Source organism: Colletotrichum acutatum, assembly GCF_030867785.1.
Source record: "Colletotrichum acutatum strain CBS 112980 chromosome Unknown BDZ83scaffold_24, whole genome shotgun sequence".
NCBI classification, from domain to species: Eukaryota; Fungi; Ascomycota; class Sordariomycetes; order Glomerellales; family Glomerellaceae; genus Colletotrichum; species Colletotrichum acutatum.
This window is the reverse complement of record NW_026849018.1, coordinates 47,626-63,565: the sequence shown is the minus strand read 5'-3', so window position 1 is coordinate 63,565 and position 15,940 is coordinate 47,626. Positions and strand designations below refer to the sequence as shown.

Genomic DNA, 15,940 nt, shown 5'->3' with positions numbered 1-15,940 from the left:
AGGCACCGGGTCAAGTACAATTATTGTTGTATTGCAAGGTGGGGGGAGGGGCAGCTGCATTAGGTTGTGGAGGAAGCCTCGAGACGATGGGAGAAGCCTCGATGACACTAGCCAATCATATGCTTGTATCGGATCCGCTACCTACTCAGTTGATGAATGTACCTCACTCTGTACTTGCCGTTGAGAAGTCCGACTCGGGAGGTCCAAAGTTTTGATGCTGGTTCTTGTTGCTGGACACACGTCACTTCCGGCATCGGGGTCAGACTTATATGCATATCGACGTCGTTTCGAGGTTCGGCAGCACCTAACTCTAGACAACGCCTACCTCGCATCTTTCAAAACACACAGTAACTTATGCTACGATCGTTGTTCATTCCCGGCCGCATTATCACTCAGTTGCTTCTCAAGACGACCAAGAGAACATACTCCGACAAAATGAAGTCCTTTACCAACATTGATCTCATCGACCTGGTCGACTCGTGAGAAACACTAGCACTGGGCATATTGCACCCCGAGACTAGGCCCCCGCAGCTGACCGGCGATGCAGGTATCCGTACAAGCAGCCCAAGGACAACGCACCCCATGCAGAGACCTTTGGGTCTGTGTACACTCTCATTTGCAAAGACGAGCATGGCGACGTGCCTCTCGGATACGTCCTGCCAAGGGTGGTGGAGGAGCTGCTCAAGGTACCCGACAGCATCAAGGGGGAAGTCCAAGTCGACTCGGAGAAGCGCACTCTCAGAGCCTTTCAAGGGCCGACGTTAGAGAGCCGCAGCAGGCTGGCGGCGGACCTCTCCGACTACTGGAGAGCCAACGACACCTTCCCCATCCTCCGGGGTTGGCGCGACGAGCTGTGGCCCGTGTACGGCCGCAATGGCGAGCTCCTCTTCGACATTGAGAGGGCCGCCTCAGGGCTATTCGGTGTTATGAGATACGGCGTTCACTTGACGGCCTTTGTGCGTGACCCGTCAGCGAGTCACGGCATCAAGATCTGGGTCCCGCGTCGCTCTCCGACCAAGTCGACCTTCCCCGGCATGCTGGACAATACCGTCGCCGGCGGACTTATGACGGGAGAAGACCCCTTTGAGTGTGTCATCCGCGAGGCAGACGAGGAAGCCAGCCTGCCGGAAGAGATTGTTCGCCATCAGACCAAGTTTGTTGGCGGTGTCACGTACATTTACATCACCGAGGCAGAGGCGGGTGAGGAAGGGCTGATCTATCCCGAAGTTCAATGGATTTATGATCTCGAACTACCCGCAGACGTTGTGCCGCAGCCAAAGGACGGCGAAGTCGCCGAGTTCAGTCTGAGTACGGTCGAGCAGGTCCGCGAAGGACTCGCACAGGGCGTATGGAAGCCAAACTGCGCGCTGGTGGCTCTCGACTTTTTTATCCGCCGGGGTATCTTGACTAGAGAGAACGAGCTCGAGTACGATCAGATTGTGCAAAGAATCCACCGGCGAATGCCGTTTCCTGGGCCGCACAACCAGGATCCGTCCCTAGGGGCTATCGATGCTTGAGCCAGGGGCAAAGTTTCGAGATCCGAGGGATATCATGAGCAGCCTAGCTTGCTCTTTCAGAAATTTTCCTGACGCCTTTAACTCCGTTGCCCATGCTCTTGCCATATAGGGCCATACGGCATCTGTACAGCCTTTTGTAGTGCCTCACTTTTATGCACGCCAGAATAGAGCGAGTAAGCGTTGAGACTCCCATTGCGACAAGTTACAGTGTCTTTTCAATCATTTCTTGATAAGCAGGTAGACGTAGTCAACTCTCAGCGGGGTCAGCTTCTTGTAGGGGCCTTCGAGGGACATCAAGAGGCCTCCGAACGAGACGTAGGCCTTGCTATAATCACAGCACAGTCAGCTTCTACGCGGCGCAATCAATTCAATGCGGGAACACGAACATAGTTTGACCGTCGTCGGCATCTTCGAACTTGTAGATCTTGCCGTAGCAGACATAGTCGAACATGTCGGCCAAGGACGGCTCGCGGTCCTGGTTGCCCTTGGTCACGTCCCTCCATCCTTTCTCGTCGTCCTTGCTGCCATCGTGAGCCAGAGAGGTGGCAAGAACCACATGCAGGCTGTCGGAAACGGAGGCGGGGAACAGCTCAATATTGATGTCGAGAGTCATGAGCGTCTGGTTGTCGGTCGAGGTGGCCGAGATACGGGCGACTCTGTCGTACTTGGACTGGTCGTAGTTGGTGACCGTGAAGGACTCCTCGAAGAGAGTGACATCGCCGCTGCCAGACATGATTGCTGTATAATTCGGTGTGCTCTTCCGAGGCGAATGATACAAGTAGTTGGCGGTGTTGTCGTCGGGCCGTGCGAGAAAGATATCAAGGTCTTTCGTTCGGAGGCGCAAAGGCTTGAAGATCGTGAGCGACGGCAAGTGGATTTGAAGTTGCGGCGAGTGAAGCTACGGCTGGGAAGGTTAAAAAAAAATAAAAAAATCGAAGAGCGATTGAGTTAACCGGTGTAGTGTGCATCGGACGAGGGGCGCGTCGGGTTAGGCGGGTTAGGAAGCATAATCAGGTACATGACTGCGATCAGTGGGGCTTGAATTTTTACAAGGTACCTAAGGTAAGTGCAAAAACCAACCCCCACCTGCCCTCTTCAGTGGAGGGGGACTGAACCTGTGTCTGATGTTACTAATTACTTCCCTTACTTAGCAACACTTCCACGGCGCTCTCAACTATATCCAGGTCACGTATATGAGTGCATAAAGTGTCGTTCTCACTGAAGTGCTGGTGAGTAGTTTATCCCAGTGGTGCAGTATCAGAAGTGACATTTGGATTGTTATCTTACACATACTGCCAATGAGTCAACATCGGAATTACTTCCACATTCGTGAGAATTTCATGTAATTGATTTGGTCATTATTTCTCTGACACAACGACAGGTGCAAAAGGCTCAACCACTTGCAAATCAAGAATCTTCTTAGCACTGCAGTTTTTGAAGCAGGATTTTTCGAGAATTCGCATTTCAGTGTCTCGAGCACACCTGGCACCATGTCGTTCAGGAAGAAGAATGTCGTCTTGGGACCATCCGCCAGAGGCCCTTTGAGAGAATCCATAGCTCCGAAGCAGGAGGCTCTACCACCGGCGGGAACTCGTTCATCACCCCTTGACGGCCGTCTTACAACCTCCACCGGAACGGCATCACTGGACCAGCTGCTGGCAGGACATGCAGGGCTACCGCTTGGCTACAGTATTCTGATAGAGGAGTCCGGAACGACAGACTTCTCGGGCGTGCTCCTCAGATATTATGCCGCCGAGGGCCTCGTGCAGGGCCAACAAGTACACGTACTTGGCCCAACGGATGCGTGGAGAGGAGAGCTTCCAGGACTTGGCAAAGCCAGTGGCTCAAGTAAGAAGAAAACGGCGTCGGCGTCAGAAGAGAAGATGAAAATCGCATGGAGATATGAGAGCCTTGGCAACAATGCCGGTCCGAGTACGTTTCTCCCGAACCGCATGGAACATGAAATGGCGACGGACACTGACCTAAGATGAACAATTCTCCAGGGACGAACAATAATAGTCCAACAGGGGCTGCTGAAGTTTTCTGTCACTCCTTTGACCTTGGAAAACGCCTCCAGCCTAGTGAAATCAAGGGCGAACTGCATGCAACCCCATCAACTGCTGCCATGACCTGGCTCCAACCATCGGGACCCGGCAACTCTTCCCCTTTAGACACATTTATCAGCAACGTCTCAGCAAAGCTGAAGGCAACGCCGCCCGGTACTGTTCATCGTATTGTAGTGCCGAGCCTTCTGTCGCCCGCACTCTACGGTTCCTCGGTCTGCCGGCCGGCGGATGCCCTGCAGTTTTTGCACAAACTGAGAGCACTGCTGCGCCAGCACGAAGGGATTCTGACGGCCATGATCTCACTTTCTACCTCGCTATTCCCGCGGTCGACAGGGTTTACACGATGGATGGAGTTATTGTGTGATGGTGTGCTGGAGATGCTGCCCCTTCCGAGAAAAGTGCACGTCGAGCCGAATACCAAGTCAGAAGACGTCGTGCAAGGTATGCTCAAGGTGCATAGCCTCCCTGTATACCACGAGAGGGGAGGAGGAATAGAGGGCCAGTCTTCGCGGGAAGACCTTTCCTTTAGAATGAGCAGCTCAAGTGGGCTCATTGTGAAGCCTTATGTTCTCCCGCCTTTGTTGGACGAAGGGGATGGGGGCCACGGAGCCAAGGCAGAGGGGAAGAAGGGGGAGAAGCTAGACTTTTGAGTATTCAACGGGATGCATGACTGGTTGGGTTGAGCGTATAACACTAAGAGGCCGACTGAACCCATCAACGATCCAGCATGCCCGACAGTGGATGCCCTGGTGAACTACACAAAGGGTCGCCTACCCGTCACTCAGGGGCTTGATCGTCGAATTAGTAGTTACCCTAAAATATTTATTGCCAGAGGAATGCGATGATATGGCAAAAGTATATAGGAAATGTCGAATTGTTTAAATAAACGCGGGTTATGGCAAATTGCAAGTCCATAGGCATCTACAAAACCTAGCTAAGTTAGGTAGGTCGACGTTGAAGAGTGCAAACGCACAGCCACAGCGCCACGCTACCCAGCCCGGGCATACTTTAAAGAGTCAGAGGGGTTCTGCCTCACCGCCCGACTCCACCACTGTCAGCTCCATAAACCTCAATCCCTCGAATTTTTCCAGCTAAATCTCTCTTTTGACTCCGACAACCACACGCCAGGGTAAGTTTTATGAATTTCCTCCTATTTTTCAACCCCTCCCAAAGCTCAATGATTAAACAACCCAATCTCAATCAATCTGTCAATCCACTGACACTCTGTGACGAAACTATCATTTTAACGAGATATGATTTTGTGGCTTTCAGCACTGTTACTAGCGTTTTGCATTCAAACTCTTCAAGCAGTCGCTAACATTCTTCTCTCAGATACAAGGAAAGCAAGGCCGACCCAAAAAGGTCCGAGGCAAGAACAATGGCAGCACCGTTGGAAGATCCTTCGGTCCCTCCCGTGCGCATCTCCAAGATTGCAGATCGCTACCTCGTCTTCGATGCAGAAGATGTAGCCACCATCAGGCGCAGCCACAACATCTGCTCCGTCCTGGTGGGAACGACCCCGCAGAACCCAACACAGAACGTGTTTCTCAGTCTGCCGCTGGAGTTGCTGCCCGAGGAGGCCAGCGTGCTCGTCGAGAACAAGGTAGGCCGCCTCGTCGAAGAGGCTTCGCATCACCTGTCGTCCCTACGCTCCCCGGACAAGGCCACCCGCCAGGCCTACATTGCATTGTTGAAAGAACGTCGCAGCAAGGCGCAGAAGCTGCTGGTAGAGGACCAGGCCAAGAAGGCAGCCACAGAACAGACGCGGAGGAACAAGGGCGCCAAGTTGGCTGCGGCTCAGCCAAAAGCCAGTCCCGAGGTGGATGATTCTCTGTTTGGAGGTGCTGTTCCAGACAAGAGCTCGAAACCCCGCGATGGCGTGGATGCCAAGCCGTCCCTGGCGGTGACGCCGACAACTAGCGAAGGTCTCCTCGTGCCTTTGGGTGAGATTGAGAAAACAGTGCCTCAACCTCTCGCTGGGCCGTTGCATCGACACTTGCAGTCTAGAGGATATTTCATGACTCCTGGTTTACGTTTTGGCGCCGATTACAGTGTTTACCCGGGTGATCCATTGCGGTATCACGCCCACTTCCTCGCTACAAACTACGATTGGGATGAAAAGATACCGATGCTTGATATCGTTGGCAGTGGTCGTCTGGGTACTTCAGTGAAGAAGGGCTTTTTGTTTGGCGGAGAGGTTCCCGGCGTCGACGGTGATCCTAAGCAAGTGCGCGCATTTTGCGTTGAATGGGCAGGAATGTGAGCTGGAAATTGGGCCACACGCCTGAATAAAGGTGACGCTCAACGCTACGCCTAGATAACCTATGTAATACCAACAAGATACCCCTATTTCGTGTACCTCAATGATGCGACCATGCTACAAACCGCCCCCAAACGCCAAAATTATCTCAGTGTTCTGATATCCCATCGTAGCAAAGTACAAGCGTCGTTCGAAGACGCCCTGCCATTATCAACTTAATCTTAGGGCACGTAGATCCTGCTGAAGCTGATGACCTCCCGACGACAACACACACATTTGTCAAAGTTGTTCATAGCAAGTGACACTCGGCAGTCGTCGCAAAGACTCAAGCACCGGCAGGGCCAGACTATGATGGTCCGGGGAGAACTCTGACAGACGACACACTGCGGACCGTCCGGACCAAGACCAGCCGCTCCTTCTGCCCATGTCGACGTTCCGCGCTCCACGGAAGTCGAGAACTGAGAGCGCCGGGATAGCAGCAATTGCTCCAAGCGTTGAGTCTCCTCGTCTGGTGTCATCTTGACCGGCCGCGTTGTGACATGATTGGACTGCCCGTTTGGCTGCAGTATCTGAGTTCGCTGTAACTGCCGTGACCTGAGATACTGTGATCGTGTCACGATTCTGTCGCTACTCAGATGCGCGGCCAACGCATGCGCCTCTTCCCTCTCTTCAGGGTTGCTAGGGTGTAGCAGGCGTGCCAGATCTGACAGCTGTAATGAATCCTCCGGGACTGGAGTCTGCTCGCGCGAAGCCCATGACCTAGACTGCGTGGGCGTTCTCTGCCCAGCGTCTTCCGACTCCCAATCGCTGTCGCCGTTAGTGCTGAAAGAAACGACGCTCGTCGTATCGTCATCATCATGTGCTGCCGCCGGTTGGTACTCTCCGCTGTTGTCTGCCGAACCCCACCATCCACCCTTCAGCCACCAGCCGTACAACTTCGAATCAAGATCGGCCTCGTCCATGGGAGCCCAGTTCTGGTTTCCCCTCCATACTTGCTGTCGGAACTCGGATTCAACATCGACGCTGTCGGTCAGTGGGATGTTCATGGGTGACTCGGCGGGACCTGCAGGTGCTTCAGAACGGCCGGCACTGTCCTTAGAATTCGAGTTCCTCAAGTCGGTGGCAGCTTTGGGTCGGCGAACGATCCAGAGGAGGAGCCTCGGGTGCCGTAAGCCAATCTTGGAAAGTATTTTCAGCATAGTGGTAGCCCACGTCCGGAAGATCAGTCTGTTGATGTTCATGATGAAGTCCAGTGCCATCAACCATCGGCCACTCCGCTCCGCAGCGCCAACGCCGTCCCGCAGTCTTCGCTCCCCAGACCGTGATTTGGGCACCTTTTGAGCCGCTCGTTCGCGAGCGTATCCGTTCTTGGACAACATGTGGTCGTCTTTGACCGGCACTAGGCCAATGGTGCCTATGGTATCATAGTGAGAGTCGGGTGCGCCGGCTCCAATCCACTGGTTTCGTAACTCCTCAAGTTCGCGGTACCTCTCTTCCTCGAGCCACGTGTGTGGTCTCATTGTGACGTCTCTGTCTTCGTTCAGGTAGACGGCTTCGCTTGCCATGGTAATAGCCCCAAAGCCGGTCCGAAGCAAAGCGGTGTAAAAGTCCATTTCCATAGTGATCCGAATGTCTGATAGAGAGAGGTTGGCTTGCATGTTGGCGTGAGCTTGCGCCAGCCGCTCGCGAAGGCTCAGCCTCTGTCCTGATTGTCCCTCTGTTGGCGTGAGAGCCGCCAGACCGAGAGCGAGCAGGTAGATGAAGAAACAGACCAGAATGCCACCTAACACGAGAACATGAGGGATGAAGCCGATGATGCAGACTGTCGGAAATCTGAGCAGGCCTTGCTTCGCAGGATCGTCCAAGGAGAATGTGAAAGCACTCCAAAGAATGCTTGCCATGAAACATAGGCCCCAGAATCCGGTGCTGACGAGTCGGAATCTAGCTTGCAGGTTGAAGATGCCTAGCAAATGGCTGGTAATGTGGCTCATGGTTGAAAGAAAGGCAACGAGTAGAACCTCGGGTGAGGTGTTGACCCTTCTGAGAATCATGGAGCGACTGATGGCTATGCTGCTGGCGCTTGTCGAAGCAGCATCTGCCACTTGAGATTGGGTAAATAAGCCCCAGCCAAGTTGGTTGCTGATGGCAGCATCCGCCTCAGCAAAGGCCAGGGAGTGTTCGAAAAGTGTCATACCCGTCTCGGCTGCTACGGGTCGGCCCTGCACAGCACACGATACAGTCTCCAGGAATTGACTGAAACAAAACGTTCCGAATAGCGGCCACAACAGAGACAGAGATCCCCTCATGTCCTGCGTCGCGTCATTTGTATCCGTTGGAATCATGCTTACAGCTGTACAGGACGCTTCGTCTGAAGCCCCCAACAACAGTGCTGAACTCATGGTATGGAGGAGACCGCCGGCTTGTGAGAACATGAGCTCGGAGCTCTTGCTTGTATTTCCCCAGCGCATTTCGGCAAAGTCGGGAGATGTTTGGCACTGGATTGACCGCAATAGGCCGCGCGCTTGTACCAAGAATAGAAGAACGGGAAGGCCACGCAAGGCCAGTCGAATCGGCAGAGTGAGTCGCAAGCGACGGCGGGTAGCTGCGAAAATGTGCGTGCGGTTGAGGACGATTGCCATGGCGATACAGCAAAGCGCCCACTTGCTCGTTGCATAGCTGAAGACACTACCTAGGCCTCTTGCGCCCTCCATGGTGAACTTTGGGGAGGCCAAGACAGCATCTGGATCAGCGGGAACAGCAGGCCCAGTTCCGGGAAGGTGGCCTATGGGAGGAGGTATATTCATGTCGAAGGCAGCGGTCGTGGCCGCGTCGGTAGTACGTAGGACGCCGGGTCCCGTTGCTTCTGGAATGACTCTCTCGAGGGAGTCGGGGATGGGAAGATAGGCCGTGAGCTTTCGCACCATCCTCGGGCCAGCCCATACCAGGTCTTCGAAGGAAGGAGCAAGCTTGGTAATGTTTACGGCGTATTGAACCTGGTGAGTGGTCCACAGCGAGAGGTTCTGCCACACCCCTGTATTTTCCAGAGTAGGAGGTGGATGCAGATTGTCCATGGTCACCAGGAAAAGATTGGTTATCAGACCAGATTATAAAAAGACAGCGGCAGCAGCCTTATCGCTCGGGGCGGCTGGAAGTGTCGCGGTTCGGATCATGGGCAGTGACGTCGGATGCGGGAGAACATTATGCGGACAGCAGGCACGAGGAGGTGTTCGGCTGACAGGGTCTCCAACAAGGTAGCTGAGAACGGCCAATGTCAGGAACGGTCGTCGACTAGGTAGGTGGTCGTCGATGGTATCTCGCGGACGATCGGGGCCCAAGGTCGGTCGAAGATGGCTCGTCAAGAGGGAAAGGACGGTGGGGGTGTAGAGATGGATAAGGACGGAAGCTCGGATGGGATGGAGGGATGTTGTCGCATGCCCGCGAAGCTCACTGATCGCTCCAGGTCTCTCCACTCCTTAGCGCCGTTCTCTGACGGACAATAGCGAGCCCAGAGCACCGAGAAGCTGGAAGCCGGGGTCCGAGTGCTTACGAGAGACGGCTATGGGCTTCCTCAGCGCGACGACTGCGCTGCCGAGGTTGGGGTAAAGTGGGTACCTGACAAGCATCCATGCTCAACCTTGAAGGTATCATCAATAACCTGGAAGGTCTACACGGACTAAACTTCCAGGGAGTGCCGCTACGAGGTCCTTTCCTTGCCAGGCAGACGTCTCAATACAAAGCAAGGCGGTCGGATTGAAGTGAGCTGAAACAAGAACAGGCAACGGCCATAAGCAAAACTTTTCGGGATAATCTGTATGGCATTCACGGCTCACTTGCTCGTTTCTCAGAAGGCACATCATGATGAGGGAAGTCCTATTGCCTCCCAGTCTACCATCGAATGAACAGACTTTTCCAAGTCTTGCTAACCATGTTTGTCTGACGGGGATACAACATTTTGGTGGGCTGCACATAGCATTTTACCCTTCGCTTTGCTCGAATGAAGCTCTCAATGTTTCTTCATACATGGGGCTGGTATCTTCTGCCGATTTGGCCACAACGCCTGATATAACAGGATGTTCTCGACACAGTCCACCTTGTGATCACCGGTCACGAGTATGGCTATGTGTAGAGGGCTCGGCGACCGTCATTGATCTGACAATTCTGCATGAGCTCCCCAAGGTGATCTTGCTTTCGCCTGCCAGCCTGCCAAGATCTTCATCCTCCTTCGTGATCACTCGAGTGTGAATCACCCGATAAAATATGCCGAGCTGATGCATGACAACGCATGCCGAAGTTTTCGACTTCCAGAGGCACCATGAAGCCATGCTCGATTGTGTCTCCTTTTCGAAGGCGCGACAAATCAACGCCGTGTTGTCGAACTAGGGCTGCATAACCCCGCTAGGTAATTTACCGCCGTAGTCTTGTTGTTTAACTACTGGGCGGTTGGTTGCTTTCGAGCCTCTCGAGAACGGCGCGGTAGTTGCCCTTGGATGCTTGAATAGCGCGACCCATGAGTTTCGTATGGAGCAAGGGGTCTAACGGCGAGAGCTGACCCTTCACCCAGAGGTTGGTGATCTCCGCGCGACAAGGGAGGTAAGCCACACAGCAAGCGGCAAGTATTTTGTCGTGTTCCAGCGAAACGGGATCCAAGACAATAGACAGCGCGTCTGCATCTGTGGTGTCTTGTTCGTTTGAAGAGACAAGAGCTGCAACACCGCCGGTAACCATGTCGACGCAATCGATGCCGGCATCAGCGAGAGCCGCCGCGGCAACAGTGATGCAACCACTGAGGACGTTCATCATATCCCACTCTTCGTTGCCTTGAGAGTGAGACGCCTCTCGCTCTTGGTCGCCTTCAATGATGGTAACAATCACATCGACGCCACTCTTTGGCCATCTATCCGCAATAATCACCCCGCGCAGGGCCGTGTCGAGATGAACGCTGAGATCTCTCTCACTCGAGTCACGAAGGTAGCCTCGACGTCGACGTGTGGCGAAAGGAGCGTATTTGACATGAGTTGAGAGCACCAAGTAAGGCGAGAAGGGTGCGGATCGAGGAAGCGAACGAGGCCCATGGACAGTGCAGATGAGCTTCATGCCATTGGTCTTTGACTGAGAAGCGGCCTGAGATTTGATCTGGCCGAGTGGTGGCTCAATCTCCATGTATGCTGAGCCTGAAGCGGTGGGGGTGACGCCAGTCTTGAGAACTTCTCACTATTAGCATGATCAAATTCCAAGGGAAAAGCAAAGTTCAACTAACACAATCCTCGAATTCCGTTTGCCGGCCTTTCCCTGGGGGTCGCAATCGGATCTGTAGTCTCATAAATGGGCGGTAATGTTGTACCAGGCGGTCCGTTAATTCTCCGTCGATCGGCCATCTTGATAGAGACTCTGTTTTTTTATTCCCAGCAGTGAGGGGAGCGGTTTGATCGGTTCGTTGGGTGGAAGTACTTCAGTTTGGCTGGGTGTGATTTCCGGCAATATGTGTATGAATGATGAACACCTGACGTCGTTTGCCTGAGTTGAGAGCCGTTGTCAGTTGTGAGTACTTGAGGTGAGTCCTGGGGTGAATTTTCCAGGTCGTTACCGACCACTGCGGTACGGCTACCGTGCCCGTTTAGATGCATCTGCGCGCCAGCGCCGGGTCCACAAAGGTAAGTGGGGACATCCCATTATACCATATAAGACTCGATACTTCAAGTCGAAATTTTTTAACTCACTCCTTCCTCCATCAACCTCAACCACCATCTTTCGCAAGCGCGAAAACACAGTGCTTCGGCAGCCAAAATGGGCTGCTTCGGCATGGTCAGTTTCGATGGCATTCTACTTGGTAAGCCTTTTGCAGCCTCATTCACGCCTATTGTCCACTTCCATGATGTATATCTTACACACCGTTCCCGCGATCTCCTGAGCGCAAGAACAAACATGCATCACCATCTGATCCCACGCCACTATGGACCTTCAGAACATTCTCTTGAGACTAGAAAAGGGAACTTCACTAACTGTGGTTCAAAGTCAATAAACCAGGTCGAATATCTCGTCGCCAGACCTTCATGTTTACACTGTTTGGGTACGTTAACTTTGCTTTTTCCGTCTCTCTTTTCGCAGCACCTGCACATCGTCGACTATGATGAACAACCATATCATTCAGTTCTGCTACTGAACACTGTGATGATAACCCATATACCAAAAACTTTGTCTGATACGACGCATATCTTCCTCCTTTGCTACTGTTTGATCATTCGAGTCAAATAGCTAACAGGAACAGTCCCACAGCAGGCAATCAATCTTATTTGTTCAGCGTAAGAGCTGTCGTCCCCAACATAGTGGGCAAGCGCGCAAGCACAGGTAAGAATTTTCTTGTTCGCAATGTTTTCCCTCGCGTGCTTCTCGGGCTTCCTGCCCGGGCGCACGCAACATCATGATGACCATAGCTTATCCATTCAACTATGTCATGCCAGCCGAGTCATCCTCCCGCACTGGAATCCCTCTCCGGAGGGATGAGGAAGGTGGTGGAGTTGACTCCCTCGGGAGTCGTCATTTGACTTCAGTGCTGAGCTTCTCGGTTCCTCGTTCTGAGGTTCAGGGTTCGCGAGGCCGGCTAGGCTGAATGAGTACACCCGGCTTGTCTGACCTGATGCCATGATCATACTTTCTCAAGTAGCCTTTACGTATGGTTCACTTTGCTAATGATGGCCACGTTTAGGATTCTCTGTTGCCTTGCTTCCGTGACGTGTTTTGTGTGTACCCATGTCTATCTCCCGTGATATCCTCCAAAGCGCTTTATTTCGTTGTGTTCATGATACCTAAAGTGAAACGTAGCCTCGCATGCGCAATGCATCCACCTACGGCTGCAGTCGAGATGATGTGGCTAGGCGTCGGAGACGAGTAAAATATAAGAGGGGCATGGATGTTAGTCTCGACTCGCCCTCTGCTCCCTGATGTCCCCCACAACGGCAAGTGCAGTGTGATGGAGTCTGCAGGCGAGTGGGTGAAATGTCTAGGTATGATGGCCTCGGGAATGCTGAACACCTCACGTCTGAGAGTGTAATGCGATACCTTTGTATTGTGTTGCGTGGTCCCGTCTAAAATTTCATCATCGAAGGGACTTGCCTGCTCTATTCGGGGCGTTGCGATAAGGCGCCCTAACTTACCTTACTACCTGCGTTTAAAGGATCTTACGACGTATCTCTTCCTAGGTAGTCGTGATCTTGCTTATACTCCCTTGTGTCTTCCACAAGCCATCTTACCCATTTCTCTGATTGGATGTTTCCTGTCAGCTCTACCGAGTCCAACTTTGCGCCCAAGTTTTCAGACAGAGGTTGGTGTTTTTGAGGATGACTGAAGCTCGCCGGTCTCATGAAAGTCTTTGAGAGGGGGGGGGGGGGGAGAAGACTTAGAAGAGCACTGAATACCGCCTTATCGTCGGGAGCGATCGTGGATGGAAGGGAGGTCAAGCTTTAACGGAGGCAGATTGACAGACCTCCCGGGCGATTGTGCGGCCAGATAGTCGCGGATTCAGAAGCTCGAAAGGCAAGGTAGCTTGCTCCCGCGTAGCTTGAGGCAATGGAATCCAGACTAGTGGGAGCTCAGGGAGGCTTCTTGCGCCAAGTTTCGTCCAATTATATTGCAGACTGTGTGCACTGCGTACCCATCCTCCCGCCCTGCCACCCTGCCTTTGGCAGATGGACACGTTCAAAGTACGCTGTCCTTACTGTGCATAGTTCCCAAACGGCGCAAAGCAGGGGTGCCGGTACCTGGCTAGGTGCCCTGTCACGGCTGGGCCGCCAAGTACCTATTCAATTCCTGGGATGACAGAGAGGCAATCTGAAAATAAAATAATACGTAGCCAAAGTTGGCGTCCCGGTCCAGTACCAGTTCCAGACCCCGTATTCGCAGGTATCCCGTCGACGCTCCCTTAACCTACCTGACCCATCCCATATTATCCTCCTCAAGACGCATTGCCATCCGCCATCGCGATCGCGGCCTATATACCTTTTGACAACTTGACACGTTCGCTGCTCGAGCCGCGCTTTCCAGCCAACCGATCACAGCACTCGCTCCCCCCTGGTTTTAGATGCTCTCCTCTGCTTAATCTTCACGACTCCCAAGGGCTGGGCGAGGTGCTTTATTGCTGTACAACTCTCCACCCTCACCTCGGGACCGGGAATTCGACTTCCACCCAGTGCCCTGGATGTTGCCTTCTTACTCTTCCTCAGCCTCCAAGGTGGTGCCGCGGCATCATGCAAGTGGTTACTCCAATGGATATCCAAGGGGGAACACGTTCGAGATCTCCCCCCACAGGTCAGGAAGACACCTTTGTTCTCTCCTCGCTGAGTGCTTCTATCCTTTGCACCGCGCCTGGCTGACTTGTCATTCTCTTCTCAACAGATACCAACCACGTGCCTCAACACCCGCAAATCGTCGTCGTCAGCGTCTAGTAACCCGCCTCATCATTGTCGCCGTTGTCACCATCTTCTTTCTCGTCTTCGTCTGGCCGGGAGCATCCCTGACTTCCATCTTCTCCCTCGGCCTGCTGTCCGCCAGCAGCGACTTGCAATTGGAAACAGTACGATACTACGATCTCAGCAATGTGCAGGGGACTGCTAGGGGATGGGAGCGGGAGGAGCGCATTCTTCTCTGTGTCCCTCTGAGAGACGCCGAGTCACATCTGTCCATGTTCGCCTCCCATCTGCGCAACTTCACCTACCCCCACCACCTCATCGACCTTGCCTTCCTGGTCTCCGACTCAAAGGACCGCACCCTACAGGTTCTCAACGATATGCTGGAGGAGATCCAGGCCAACGAGGACCCCAAACAACCCTACGGCGAAATCTCCATCATCGAAAAGGATTTTGGGCAAAAGGTCAACCAGGATGTCGAGAGTCGTCACGGGTTCGCGGCACAAGCGAGCCGAAGAAAGTTGATGGCCCAGGCCCGTAACTGGCTACTCAGTGCCGCCCTGCGGCCATACCATTCCTGGGTGTACTGGCGCGACGTTGACGTCGAAACCGCCCCATTCACCATCCTCGAAGATCTCATGCGTCACAACAAGGATGTGATTGTGCCAAGTAAGTTCGAGAAACCCTAAGGGGGGAGGGAGAGTATCTCACTGACGGTTCGCAGATGTTTGGCGACCTTTGCCCGATTGGCTCGGCGGAGAGCAGCCGTACGATCTCAACTCGTGGCAGGAATCGGAAACGGCGCTAGCTCTCGCGGACACTCTGGATGAAGATGCCGTGATTGTTGAAGGTTACGCCGAGTATGCAACTTGGCGACCGCATTTGGCGTACCTGCGAGACCCCTATGGCGACCCTGATATGGAGATGGAGATTGATGGAGTGGGCGGCGTCAGTATTCTTGCCAAGGCCAAGGTCTTCCGGTCTGGAGTACACTTCCCAGCTTTTAGTTTCGAGAAGCACGCCGAGACGGAAGGATTCGGAAAGGTGAGATGATTGTGCTACTAGATGTAGAAGAGAACTAACCATTCCCGTGTAGATGGCGAAGCGTATGGAATACTCTGTTGTCGGTCTGCCGCACTACACGATCTGGCATCTTTACGAGCCTAGTGTTGACGATATCAAACATATGGAGGTACGTTTCTTTCCCAACAGCAACACCACGAAGTCTGTTCTAATGCAATATAGGAAATGGAGCAAGAGAGGCTCGCTAGCCAAAAAGAGGAAGAAGAAAAGGCCGAGAAGGCGAAGAAGGTCAAAGAGCAATTCGGCGATGCCAGCAGCCAGTGGGAGAAGGACAAGACTGATATGCAAAACCTCGTCGTCGGGGAGAAGAAGAAAGAGACGAAGGGCACCAAGGAAGACACCAAGGAGGTCACCAAGGAGGGCAAGGAGGCCAAGTCGCCCAAGGATGCCGACAGCAAGCAGGCGGATACAAACAAGAAAGCCGCAGCAGCAGACAAGAAGGATGCAGAAGGCAAGTCAGACAAGCTGGCAAAAAAGGAGAAGGACGGAAACGGCGCAGCATTCGCCAAGAAGGCTGAGAGCTGAGAGGGACAAATCTAGTAGGATGACTCCCTGCCGCCGAATGCTGGTGGGATCTGTAGCTGTTCTTGATGAACAAGTATCGGTACCCAGATT

General features: G+C 53.3%; 7 protein-coding genes across 7 annotated transcripts; 4 read left to right on the top strand and 3 right to left on the bottom strand.

The window, feature by feature from the left end:
* Window positions 1-435: 435 nt before the first annotated feature.
* Window positions 436-1,517, top strand: BDZ83DRAFT_572559 (NUDIX domain-containing protein; the record flags this gene model as incomplete). Its single annotated transcript, XM_060504523.1, has 2 exons — window positions 436-479; window positions 548-1,517. 2 exons carry the CDS (start codon window positions 436-438, stop codon window positions 1,515-1,517), a joined length of 1,014 nt encoding a protein of 337 aa, XP_060367459.1.
* Window positions 1,518-1,736: 219 nt separating this feature from the next.
* BDZ83DRAFT_572520 (RNA polymerase Rpb8) lies at window positions 1,737-2,250 on the bottom strand (the record flags this gene model as incomplete). Its single annotated transcript, XM_060504519.1, has 2 exons — window positions 1,737-1,842; window positions 1,904-2,250. 2 exons carry the CDS (start codon window positions 2,248-2,250, stop codon window positions 1,737-1,739), a joined length of 453 nt encoding a protein of 150 aa, XP_060367458.1.
* A 536-nt stretch (window positions 2,251-2,786) lies between these two features.
* BDZ83DRAFT_770748 (paxneb protein) lies at window positions 2,787-4,233 on the top strand (the record flags this gene model as incomplete). The annotated part of the gene is made up of 2 exons (XM_060515350.1): window positions 2,787-3,443; window positions 3,521-4,233. Exons 1-2 carry the CDS (start codon window positions 3,008-3,010, stop codon window positions 4,231-4,233), a joined length of 1,149 nt encoding a protein of 382 aa, XP_060367457.1. The 5' UTR covers window positions 2,787-3,007.
* Window positions 4,234-4,607: 374 nt separating this feature from the next.
* Window positions 4,608-5,933, top strand: BDZ83DRAFT_612669 (tRNA intron endonuclease). Its single transcript, XM_060507723.1, has one exon. The coding sequence runs from the start codon at window positions 4,962-4,964 to the stop codon at window positions 5,844-5,846; it is 885 nt and encodes a 294-aa protein (XP_060367456.1). The 5' UTR covers window positions 4,608-4,961; the 3' UTR covers window positions 5,847-5,933.
* On the bottom strand, window positions 5,934-9,331 carry BDZ83DRAFT_612667 (uncharacterized protein). Its single transcript, XM_060507722.1, has one exon. It carries the CDS (start codon window positions 8,912-8,914, stop codon window positions 6,065-6,067), a length of 2,850 nt encoding a protein of 949 aa, XP_060367455.1. The 5' UTR covers window positions 8,915-9,331; the 3' UTR covers window positions 5,934-6,064.
* Window positions 9,332-10,268: 937 nt separating this feature from the next.
* Window positions 10,269-11,218, bottom strand: BDZ83DRAFT_749957 (3' exoribonuclease family, domain 1-domain-containing protein; the record flags this gene model as incomplete). The annotated part of the gene is made up of 2 exons (XM_060513850.1): window positions 10,269-11,047; window positions 11,101-11,218. The coding sequence occupies 2 exons, from the start codon at window positions 11,216-11,218 to the stop codon at window positions 10,269-10,271; spliced, it is 897 nt and encodes a 298-aa protein (XP_060367454.1).
* A 2,816-nt stretch (window positions 11,219-14,034) lies between these two features.
* On the top strand, window positions 14,035-15,850 carry BDZ83DRAFT_572511 (glycosyltransferase family 62 protein; the record flags this gene model as incomplete). The annotated part of the gene is made up of 5 exons (XM_060504517.1): window positions 14,035-14,144; window positions 14,232-14,911; window positions 14,967-15,286; window positions 15,339-15,434; window positions 15,488-15,850. 5 exons carry the CDS (start codon window positions 14,035-14,037, stop codon window positions 15,848-15,850), a joined length of 1,569 nt encoding a protein of 522 aa, XP_060367453.1.
* Window positions 15,851-15,940: the final 90 nt, after the last annotated feature.

What these genes read in the sequence shown, in the direction of transcription:
- BDZ83DRAFT_612667 (XM_060507722.1), bottom strand. Translation starts at nt 8,914, where the DNA reads ATGGACAATCTGCATCCACCTCCTACTCTGGAAAATACAGGGGTGTGG.
- BDZ83DRAFT_612669 (XM_060507723.1), top strand. Translation starts at nt 4,962, where the DNA reads ATGGCAGCACCGTTGGAAGATCCTTCGGTCCCTCCCGTGCGCATCTCC.